The following is a 12,268-nucleotide window of genomic DNA, read 5'->3' as shown; positions in this document are numbered from 1 at the left end:
TCCGCGCCTTTTCACAGTTGCGATGGATGTGAGATTGAAACAACCCGCAATATTTTAACGGCTCTGACAAATTATGGACTAAATTAGACCTTTATCTTTATAGATCAAATGCAGTAGATTTGGTCACAACGGATAACATAGAAATATGTTGCTTCCGTCTGACGTCGCCAGACTTGTCCTAGGTAACGCTTTCCAGACTCTTGTTTTTATTTTCTCCAGCAGCTAGCGAGCTAATAGTCTGTGCATATACATATAACATACACATGTAGTTATGTCATGTCTGTCATAAACTGCTTTGTAGTCGTAGTTTTGAAGGCCATTAACTTACAAGACACCTGTCTAATAAATACGTCTAAACTGAAACAGTGAAGAGTGTAACGTTAATGTCAAAGTGATCTGATGTACCTGCTAGTTTTGAGTGCTAACGTACTGTAATGTACTGTAAATATATGCAAATCTGAAATTATATTTACCATCTATGAATTTAGGCTATCTGCAACAAGAAGGTCTCACTGCTACAAGTCGAGCCTTCATTTTTGAAAGCCCAAACCTGAAGGAGTATGCAGAGCACAGTTCAGAGGACGGAGTCATCCCTGCCTGCGTGTTTGTATGTGCACTTCTGTTAATAATAGATAGAAATGATGGTATACTTAAAGCAGGAAAAGCACTTTGTGATTAACTGAATCACTGAAATGTATTAAAAAGGAAAACTTTTTACTTATCAACAAAGAGATAAAACAGGCTCAGTGGATTTATTGAATAATATTTATGCTCTCTGTTAATAGTAATTGTAATATTTGTTAGTTCTGTCCTTCTTGTTTTTATTATTGTTACTATTTTGTTGTTGGATTCATATATGTATTTAGATGTTTCTTTTTCTTTACCAGTCTCTTTTTGGGAAAAACCTGATCACGATATTAAACGAATATGTTGCCATTAAAGCTAAAGGTAAGTGCAATACTGTAAAATGCAAGTAACTTTACATTATAATGGAGAAGTGTTATGAACGTAAAATAACATTATAATGCATAATTTCTGCTGCAGAAACGAGTCAAGAAAATCAAATACCGATTGTGTTGACATCCTTATGGAAAAAGCTTGACTTCACCCTCAACCAAATCAAGTAAATGCATTTATTTACACTTTTACGCTACATGCTTTTAATGTTTTTTTTTTAACTTGGAAAAAAACCCACATCTTAATTAAAACCATGCTTTATTGTTTGCAGGTCTTTGCAAAACTCTCCAGCTATCCAACAGAATCAGCGATGTAAGCTTTATTTTATTTGTCTAATAAAAACATGAACTTAGAAAAATTAACCAAATAGGAAGTAATAATAAAAAAATAATGACAACATAAACGCACAAATGCAAGTGCTAATAGCTAACTTACATTTATTCTTATTTGTGTTTTTATCACTTAAAGTGCGCACCAAGAATAGTATTCAGTACATGGCACGCCAGCAGAGACCGCTCCCCGTGTTTCAGTCTCCTATAACTCCCAATGTGACAGGCCAATGTGATGTCCCCAGCTCTGTGTCAACACCTCAAGGGATGCTGGGACATTCTACACCAGTGTCTTATACATCTCAGCTTACCAGACCCTCCACTCTCTGCCTTAGTCAGCCAGGTGAGTCCTAAATTCGAATCTCAATTTGATGTGTAATAATTGTAAGTGCAATCTTTAGACTCTGAAATCTTGCACCTTTATAGGCGAGTCGCCATTGCAGATATTAGTGCCTGATCACAGACTGAATCCAGGACCTTTGTCCCCTGCACGCAGAAAATGGTGAGACTTGCAGTGTTGCTGTTAGTGGAAATGTTATCGTGTCTGTTTTTTTATGTGTATGCGAACATGCATGCACGGTCGAACGCACAGCCTTGCAAAGCAGAGTTTATTTGACTTGTACGTGTACAAAGATGTTTGACGCATGCGCATTGGGACAAAATGCAACGTATTTCATGGGCTTTATACAACATTCTCCTCTACTCCCATGCGCAACCAACGTGTACAATGTAAGCTGGGTTTTAAAAATCCAGTACGCCTGCACTCTTCGCACTGTATGCAGACCCTCGTATACACGTAAAAAATTGACCATACTTTATATATAATTTCCTCCTTTATTCCTCAGGGATTTGTCACAGACATGTAATTATACATGGACAGATAGTTTGTATCAATAACCATTCGTTCTAAACAGTGGATTTCTATATTGTAGTGATTCACCGAGGCGGAGGGGAGGCGGTCAGGTGGGCAGCACTGGGACCAGTCGAACCACATTAGTGTCTAACAGCACTTTTGTTGTGGAAACCCCTAGTGAAGAAAACATGGCGGAAAACTTATCTGTAAGTGCCAATTAATTCTTCTGTCTTTTCTTAGTTGGTCATTTTTATGCTCCTGTATAATTGAAGATCGTGTCAATTTTCTTTCTGTAGCAAATAGTCATAGAAAATGCCAGAGAAAAAATTCTTAATGATAGATCCTTACAAGAAAAACTGGCTGAAAACATCAACAAAATCTTGGGAAGGTAAATAGTTTTCCTAACAGTCAATCAACAACTTAAAGAACCGTTAAATTTGGGACACTATATGATAGTTAAGTTTATTATTTTGTATGATCATTTTAAGTGAGAATAGTCCTCAGGCGTCAAAAGCTGTCTGTACAACAGCGGAACAAGAACAGTCGATCGATGAAATCCTGGGCCTCCAGGTGTGTTTATTTTTTATGTTTGTTTATGTGTGTAATAAAATCTTGACAACCTTTTTTTGTATTTTTTCGTGTATTAAACTTAATATCCTTAACACAACATTGTAAATTTGTTTTCAGGGTGAAATTCATATGACAGATGATGCTATTCAAGACATACTAACACAGACTGAGTCAGACCCTGCATTTCAGGCACTCTTTGAACTCTTCGAATGTGGTAAGTTTGGGTTGTAGATCAAATAAAGTTTTTGTGATTTATTGTTTTCTGCATAAAATCATCCTACATAATGTTCACAGTATTTCAACATCCAGCTGAATTTCACAGACAGGGTCACAAATAATAATACGATAAGCACATTATCCATTTTGTAGCAACTTTGTAATGTCAAACTAGCTCTTTTTTTAAAAAGTAAAGTTTCATTGTTTGTTTGTTTTTAAGGGAAAAGCAAAACAGGTGAAGGCAGTGAACAGGCTGATGGCAGTTTGATCGCTAGTGCACAGGAGAGTGATGAGACCGACCACATTGACAGTGCCTCAGACACAGGTGATATGACTTAACATCTTAAGGACAGTGATCAATTTAGACAGCAGAGAAATCATTTTTGAACAATAAAAGAACAAATGAGATTTAGTATTTACAAACCCCATCCAAACACCATGACAAGATGCAATGCATTAAGATTACAGTTATAAGTAATTTGTCTATCCAGTTTTCTTTTTGTGTGTGTGGTGGGAATGCAAAAAATTTAAAATTCTGTCTCCATTTTTTCACCCTCATGTTGTTGCTGATGATTTTTTTTCTAATGAACACGAGGAAAGATATTTTGAGGAATGTTTTTAACCAATGAGTGGTTAGGTTACAAACATTCCTCAAATATCTTTCTTACTGTTCATCAGAAAAAAGAAATTCAAATAGGTTTGTAACATCATGAAAATTTATTTTGAAGTCACATTGGTCTACTACTGTAAATATGTGAAAAATATTGCATTAAATATACTACATATGGATTTATGCTGTCAGTGCTGTATGAATTAGTGGCGCCATCTAGCAGCTCTTTGTGGAACTCTTGTGAGCCCACAGTTTTTTCAGTTTTACGTGTAGAGATTACAGGGTTCCCACAGGTCCTTGAAATCCTTGAAAGTTTGTGAATATGGGGGAAACAATTCAAGCCCCTGGGAAGTTTTTGAAATGATACATACATAGATACAGGTTATTGAAAGTGCTTGAATCTATTTTATGCAAGAAGTTTTCTGGAAAAAATCTATATTATTCCCTGTGTAGTGTAGTGTTCCCTTGTCGGGGAACGCAACGCTGTGTATTTCTTGTCATACTTCCTGAGTCCCTGTAAAACCGTCTTTGACAATAGTTCAGATAGCGACATACTTCCTGGCTCCCGCATCATCCTGTCTTTGTCGTTAAGCATCACCATTGGTTGAATTTGATATACACATTCAGACACACTTCCCCCTGGAGGTGTCAACAAATTGTCATCGCAGTGATGCAGCGTGAGTTCCCTCAAAATTGAACTGTAACACTGTATCTGAAAACGTAACACGATGTAACCTTGCTCTCACTTGAAATGTGTCCCCACATTTAGTCCTTAAATTTGAGGGTATTGGACCTGGAAAGTCCTTGAATGGTCCTTGAATTTGAAGTTAACTAAGGTGTGGGAACCCTGAGATTAATGCTAAATTAATTATTGCAGAATTAAAGTTGTGAGGGGATGCCACTTGTTACAGCTTTTTGCAATTATCAACGCATTAATAAAACATTGTTTTTAGGTTACTAGTAAATTGCTAAAATGTTTTATTTATAGTCCAAAATTGTAAAATCCTAATTAAATAATTATAATGGTTTGTATAATTGTACATGTGTCATTGTTTGCACATTGGTTTTGCATGGGGTTTGGGTTGGTTTTGCGACCTTCCGTCCTTCATTTTTTTTTCTCCTTGGCCGGTCACATGCTTGAACAAGCACACCCTCTTGTGCTGTGGCTGAAGAGTACACAGAGACACGTGATACCATCAGTTCTCATTACTTATGTGATGCCGCACCAAATGCTATGCTTTTAATGGCTTTCCAAAACTTTTATAATCGGTTTCTCCTCATTCATGTTTGATTATTAAAGCAACACTATGTAGTTTCCATGTAAAAATGACTTACAGCTCCCCCATGTGGTTGAAAAGCGCAACAGTGCCTGGTATCAGACACTCTTCTGCAGGCAGGGGATGGGGGGGCTGTGTTTACTACCCTCCAACGCCACTTACAGAGTGTGCTTGTAGCAGCTAGGAGGCTGCTCAGGTTGCAGCAACAGTACAATTTGTCCAGTTAAAAGTTGTTCTATCATTGAAATAATTTTAGAGACATTATTTAAAGGTAAAAAAAACTACATAGTGTTGCTTTAATATTCATGATGCACAGAATGTTCATTAAATGATACCTCTGTGTGGGTGGAGCTGTCAGCTGCAACGTCGCAAAAATCCACTGTTGTGGTTGGTTAGGATGAAGTCTCTGATAAACAAGGAAAATATACCTTTTATCATGTGTTGGCATGTCATGTCTGTTTGGACGCGGTGAAATGTTAAATTTAATTTGAATGATTTTATTATTTATGTTTACTGCAAGGCACCGGACAGGATGATTCTACATCACTGGGAGAAAGTAGTGTAGGAAACAGCCAGAGCACTTCGGAGTCAAAAAGCAAAAAGAAATCACTGGTCTGTCAAAGTGTGTCTAAATCTTCTTCCACTGCTTCACACACACATACAGCCACTGGACGAGCACCCACACCCTCAAAGAGAGGGCTGATCAGGTCCAGAGTATCTACCAATGGCCATACAAGAGGTGTCACATCAGCCACAAAATTGAACAATAAAGTGGATTCCCGTCCACCTGACCAAACTGTCTCAAGCTCCTCTTTCCCAGAGGAAACAGTTGCCATGGAAATGGATGATCCACAAAATGAATCCTCCGAGACTCCTGTGAATATTCAGAATCCATTGCTGGTATCTCAGGAGAACTCTATGAATATCAACAGCCGCAGTGATCAAATTAATCAAGTCCCAGTGTCGAATGAACCACCGCAACTAGTTTCCATCGGATCTGCTAAGGATACTGGGATGTTAATCGGAAATCCGGGACAGAATGTGTCTGGTGACGGTTCTCCACACTCCTTAAACACAACAGCCCCTTCCTACACACAGCAGACAGACTCACCCTACAAAGAAACTCAGGCGTGTGGTTTAAGGTCTGTTGCACCTACAGCAGGTTTAGTAAACCCATTGGCCCTTGCTTTATGTGCCACCACCATTGCACCGCCTGCGTCAACATGCGTTTCTGACACCCAGGCTAAGGAGACTGATCCCAGTAAAGTTGTGTCTCTGAAAATCATTATAAGTGATGAACAAAATGAGCAATCTACTGATGCGGCGCTAAACCAGGCTGTCTCCAGCATTACCGGTGACAGACTTCCCACCATCTACCTGTCATCTCCTGCCAAATCTCCTGCCAAGACCCTGCCCACGGCCTCTGCGGTGATAACGCAGGAGGAAACGGTGCAGGCTGTTAGCAGCTTACAAGGGGTGGAGGGTGTTGGAACGTTCGGAACACCGACAAGGAACTTTCTGAGCAATGCACAGACTACGGTTGCACGTTCCACAAGTCACGAAACCGGTTTTATTCAGCTGTTGCCTGCTAACCCGTCTTCAGGCAGTTATTTTGTCGTGACTGATCCAGCCACTTCGGAGCAACGATCAAATGTAGTGCTGCTGTCGAGTAACATGCCTCAAGGGACGGTGTCATCTATCCCAAATGTGGTAGCGACACCACCTCGCCAGAGGACAGTTGTGTCCGTGGGTCAAAATATCTCTCAGACCTATTCGCCTGGTAAGTAAAGAGTCTGATTATGTAAGACATTGTATACCTCTGTATTAGATTAATGTTTAGTTATGTTAAAGGATTGGTCTATTTTCTTAAAGAAAATCTAGATAATTTACTTACCACCATCTCATCAAAAATGTTGATGTGTTTCTTTGTTCAGTCGAGAAGAAATTATGTTTTTTCAGGGCTCCAGACTAACTACGACTAGGAGCACAGTGGCCCACAACTGAAAATTTTAGGGGTGCAACCAGAAAATTTAGAGGCACATACCGTAAATCAACATGCTAAACAAATATTCAAATTTCTACTTAGTAATACACTGTATTACTAATAAATACTTTGATGATAGATGCAGAAAGTACAATGTGCTGTTTTAAATTCAGTGTTACATCACAAAAAAAGGTCAAATCTACTGGTCGCACATGTGCAACTGGATGTAAAATTCAGTGGCACACTCTCAAATTTTGGTGACAAAATGCCACCATTTGGTGACAGACTGGAGCCCTGTTTTTGAGGAAAACATTCCAGGATTTTTCTCATTGTAATGGACTTTAATGGACCCCAACACTTAACACGTAACTCAACACTTAACAGTTTTAATGCAGTTTAAAATTGCTGTTTCAAAGGACTCTAATCGATCTCAAATAAGGCATAAGGGTCTTATCTAGCGAAACGATTGTCATTTTTGGCAAGAAAAATTAAAAAATGCACTTTTAAACCACAACTTCTCGTCCTCCTCCGGTCCTGTGACTCACCAGCGTGACCTCACGTAATACGTCATCACGTCAAGAGGTCACGGATGACATATGAGTAAATTATCTGGATTTTTAAGAAAATGGACTTATCCTTTAAGGCACTCATTACGTGAGTCTTCCTCTGTGACTTTGAATTATTTTTCTGTTTCAAAATACATTTTCTTTTTAGGATCCACTATCATTATATCCTCACCAGTTCAGTCCTTGCTACAAAATGTAATGGTTCCCGTGTCTGTTGTGGGCCAAAACACTGGAAAACTCACAGTCCTTCCCAATCAGGTTAAAACTTATAGTCCTTTTCTCTGTGTACAACCCATGCTTAAAACTTTAACAAAACAAATTAATTTTATATATCACGTTTTTAATATACGTCCATATTTATACAGATGTTGTCTTTGCCGTGTTCAACCGCTGTAAGGCAACCTCCTAAAGTAATATCTCAACCTAAACTGGTACCCAAAGAAAACACTGACATTGGTAAGACATTTTTTCTTTTATTCATCCAGGTGTTTACATTTTTTACTTTATGTGGTATATCTTAAAAGGCAAATTGAATGATTTCTGCACTGCAAACAGATTTTTAGTTAGTGCTGCTTATTAAGGATGGGAGATATTGACCAAAATCTCTCTGTAATTTTTGGATGAATTGGCGATGTACGTTAACTATCTCTGTAATTTTTACAAAGTGGAATAAATATTTACATGCAAGTCTAATCCTTTTGTGAGATGTCATAATCCTCTTTATTAAAACAGTGTATGATGAAAATTTAAAAACAGTGTTAGAATACATCCAGAAAATACAGGAAATGTGTGTGTAGTATTAAAAACTGTATAAAAATGTAAACTGATGTCTCAAGTTTTTAGGGTAAACTCCCCTTCCACTTATATGTGGAGCAATAGCAGGAAACTGCAGGATCTCTTAAACCTAAATGAAATTAAATCCTAATTTCTATTTTTTTTTTTAAATAAAGGCCATTTCACACGCCTTGCTCATGCACCCAAAATCCTGTCCCTTCTCTGGACATTAGTGATGCACCGATGTATTGGCCGCCGATATCTATCGGCCAATTTTTGATGAATTTGAAACCATTGGCATATCGGCAACAGCACGAGAAAGGCCGATACCGATTGTTTATTAATTAACCGCATAAAGGCAATGAGTTGCATGTCTGTTGCATAATCCAGCATTTTTAACAATAATTATAAAAATAATTAAATACTTCCCAAAACAAAATAAGTTGTATAAATTATAGTTTGTCAGACGTGTGATGAGGGAAAAACATAAATAAATCACCTAGTTAATCACGTGAGATTACTCATTTGCAATAAATGCTGCACAAAACGCTTCCAATACTAGAGAAAAGCTGAAGGTGCGCGGCGATTTTGCTGCGTACCGTGTGAAACGGCCTTTAGTCTTTTTACTTCATTCTGTTCAAAAATGCTCCAGATGTGTTTAGTGCCAAGAGAGGTCACACTAAACGCCGACGATGCCTAAAGAAGACATTTAGTTCTGAAAATGTAATTATGTACATATTTCCAGTATTTTCTGTTTGTATCCTAATAAAATACATTGAAAAATAAATAAATTGATTGAAAAATAAATATGGATGCACATTAAACAATAACAACAATTCTGGTCGTGGTGGCCTAAGACTTTTGCACAGTACTGTATTTGGGAATAACAGTATTAGTTATATTACCCTAATATGACTAATCCTGGTAGAGTCCTAATTTAATCCAAACCCTATTTGGGAAACCACCCCATAAAAATATTCATTTGTATCCTGCTGGGAAAAGATACTGATATATTCCCAAAACGCAATATAATGCCCAGCCCTACTACTTCTGGTCGATAATACATGAACAGATATTGCAAATTATATCTTTTTGTTTTATGTTATGAAAATAGGATAAGTGCATATTTGTTTCTCTGGAGGTTAATCTTATTGTAATATATTTGTTTGTGTATTATGCAGTTGTGTATTTAGTAATTGATTTAAAATGCTTTTCTGAATTTCAGGCAAACTCAAAAAAGGGCTTCCTCAGATTTCTGACCAGCAAAAGGATGCAAGTGGCATGAGCCCCAGCCATCGGAGGATCCTGCGCTTTGACATCACACCCGAAAACACTACAGCTGGTCAAAGTTCAACACAGACAACCACACTCACAACCACCATTTCATCTTCTCCAACACAAGTTCATAAGGATAACAAACGGACTGAACCAAAGCAGCACTTAAATTCTGACAACATCAAAAGAAGGATCGAACCGATCAGACTGCCTGAAGTAAATCACAATGCAACTAAAAAGGACTCTGAAAAAGCTGTCGTTCCTCAACAACAAATAGAAACCCAGAAAAGTAAAGGGACTGAAAAGAGAACGGATCTAACTTCTACAAGCAACAGATCTTCCAACAAAACTACCCGTGAGCCTGAGTCTCTGGTAAGATTACAATTACAAAAAAAATCACAACCATCCAATAAGGACAATGGTGGAGCGGTTTCACAGAGTGCAAAATCACCTGCTCAAGTGCAAAAACCTAAACCAGCAGGCAACGCAAAAACCAGTTCACCGGAAGGGTCAAAACCAGCGGACAAAACATTACAGGACTCTCCTGGTATCACTGCAAACAAAGAAAACGAATTGGAAAGCAATCAACAAGAGCAGCGTCCAACAGCTGCACGGCCCTCGGAGGACCTTACGGTTTCTACGGTAAAACCTGCGACGCCAGTTTTGAGCAATTCCAGTAAAATGTTGTGCAAGACGAGCCCTCTGACCAAACAGGCGGTTGAGATGCTTCATGACATACAGGGTCAGGCCCCTGTGGCAACTCCGTCGAAGAGACAAGGATCATCCATCTGTCCAGATCTCTTGCTCCCAAGAACACCTGGACCAGGATGTATACAGGAGGAGAAAATGGATGGGTTGAGAACCCCGTCACGGGTAAGGCACGTGCGGGAGGGTGAAAGCACACCGAAGAATCTCCCCCCACCTGCCACTCCGGATATCATTCCCTCTTGCAGTCCTGCCAGTGAGGCGGGCAGTGAGAACAGCATCAACATGGCCGCCCATACACTCATGATTTTATCTCGAGCTGCCAGGACGGGAGGTCCGCTGAAAGACAGTTTGCGTCAAGAAGAGGCCAGCGCTGGGAAATCGCCCACTCCTAAAAGCAAGAAACGAAAGCACATTGAATCCAGTCCTCCAGCAAAAAAAGAGCTACAGCTTTCTGGCTCCTCGGGCAGTAAAAAGAAATCTAAGGTGGGCATATATTATAAAGCACTTTTATTATTTGTGCACTTTCCAAAAATTGTCAGTAGTCATTACTCTTTATGTTGGCATTGTTTATATTTCAATGTTATTTTTTACAGAAACAGAAGAAACTGTTGGACTCTTTTCCAGATGACCTAGATGTGGATAAATTCCTGTCATCTCTGCACTATGATGAATAATGACGCTAAAGAACAGCCGCTTTTATTTCAGGGACGTATCGGGCCATGTGTTCAGAATGTGAAATATTGTATATATACACCGTATTAGCCTAGTAATCATATTTATATTGAAAGGTTCACCTTTCAGTATGATATACAGGCCCAGATAAATTTAGCACTCTTCAAAACAAACAACAACAAAAAAAGAGATAATTTAGGATAAACTGTTATTTTGACTGTGTGAGAGTGTGAGATCAGCTGCTACATTAAAACTATTACTTTTATATTCTCTCAGATGCACCATGTGACTCTTTTTTCGGTTCAAGAGATGACTCTCTGTTGCTCACCTCTAGGTGGCATTGCTTTACAAGAAGACTGGAGTTAAACAAGATTCCTCTTATGTCCTTTATAAGTTTATTATTGTATGACTTATTTTAATAAATCAGTATTTGATTTTATGATTATTGTATTTTTAGTCAGCTGTGCACTTAAAGGGACACGCCACTTTTTAAAAAAAATAGGTTCATTTTCCAGCTCTTCTAGAGTTAAACATTTGATTCTTATCGTTTTGGAATCCATTCATCTGATCTCCGGGTCTGGCGCTAGCACTTTAAGCATAGCTTAGCATAATCCATTGAATCTGATTAGACCATTAGCAACACGCTAAAAAGTAACCAAAGAGTTTCGATATTTTTCCTATTTAAAACTTGACTCTTCTGTAGTTACATCGTGTACTAAGACCGACGGAAAATTAAAAGTTGTTATTTTCAAGGCAGATATGGTTAAGAACTATACTCTCATTCTGGCGTAATAATCAAGGACTTTGCTGCTGTAACATGGCTGCAGGAGGCGCAATGATATACATGTAATGTAACCAAGGGGACTATTTTTTGCCTGCTTAATATCATTGCGCCTCCTACAGCCATGTTACAGCAGCAAAGTCCTTGATTATTAAGCCTAAACCTAAAGAAACTCTTCGGTTATTTTTTTTGTGTGATGCTAATGGTCTAATTGGATTTAATGGATTGTGCTTAGCTATGCTAAATGTGGTAGCGCCGGACCCGGAGATCAGCTGAATGAATTCCAAAACAATAAAAATCATATATGTTTAACTCTAGGAAAATGAGCTTATTTTTTTAAAAAAGTGGTGTCCCTTTAAGACTACTACACTTGGCAGTACACTAGGTTTTTGCTATAAAATTGGTTTGCAATTAAATTTACGTCGATAACTATGATTTACTCTGGACAGTTTTACTTGATATGGATAAAACTAACAACCTATCAATCACACAGCAGAAATAATCACAACAGCAGTCAGTCTGCAGTTTTGTTTGCACGTCAAAGCACACAGCGCAACATTTAAGCTACAGGGGAAGAAACTAAGTATAAATGGAACCGGACAAAGTCACGAAACTAAAGTTGTGTTATTAGAGCTATAAAAATAAAAAGTCGTCGATTTAACTCGACCTCAGTTATATGTAAGGATTTGGATATTT

The 12,268-nt window shown here is 38.3% G+C and overlaps 1 protein-coding gene across 1 annotated transcript; it reads left to right on the top strand.

Annotated features, from left to right (window-relative positions):
- The first annotated feature begins 3 nt into the window (after positions 1-3).
- Positions 4-11,228, top strand: npat (nuclear protein, ataxia-telangiectasia locus). The gene is made up of 17 exons (XM_065281053.2): positions 4-182; positions 489-607; positions 888-948; positions 1,045-1,123; positions 1,229-1,269; positions 1,426-1,629; positions 1,713-1,788; positions 2,219-2,345; positions 2,436-2,527; positions 2,628-2,709; positions 2,827-2,923; positions 3,146-3,250; positions 5,333-6,592; positions 7,511-7,620; positions 7,728-7,818; positions 9,362-10,602; positions 10,713-11,228. Exons 1-17 carry the CDS (start codon positions 146-148, stop codon positions 10,791-10,793), a joined length of 3,903 nt encoding a protein of 1,300 aa, XP_065137125.1. The 5' UTR covers positions 4-145; the 3' UTR covers positions 10,794-11,228.
- Positions 11,229-12,268: the final 1,040 nt, after the last annotated feature.

Source organism: Paramisgurnus dabryanus, chromosome 8 (genome assembly GCF_030506205.2).
Source record: "Paramisgurnus dabryanus chromosome 8, PD_genome_1.1, whole genome shotgun sequence".
In the NCBI taxonomy this organism is placed as follows: Eukaryota; Metazoa; Chordata; class Actinopteri; order Cypriniformes; family Cobitidae; genus Paramisgurnus; species Paramisgurnus dabryanus.
This window is presented reverse-complemented; position numbering and strand designations above follow the sequence as displayed.

Coding starts and splice junctions, on each gene's coding strand:
- npat (XM_065281053.2), top strand. CDS start 146: ATGTTGCTTCCGTCTGACGTCGCCAGACTTGTCCTAG. Junction 6,593..7,510: donor CTCTCAGACCTATTCGCCTG/GTAAGTAAAGAG, acceptor TTTTCTTTTTAG/GATCCACTATCATTATATCC. Junction 10,603..10,712: donor GCAGTAAAAAGAAATCTAAG/GTGGGCATATAT, acceptor TATTTTTTACAG/AAACAGAAGAAACTGTTGGA.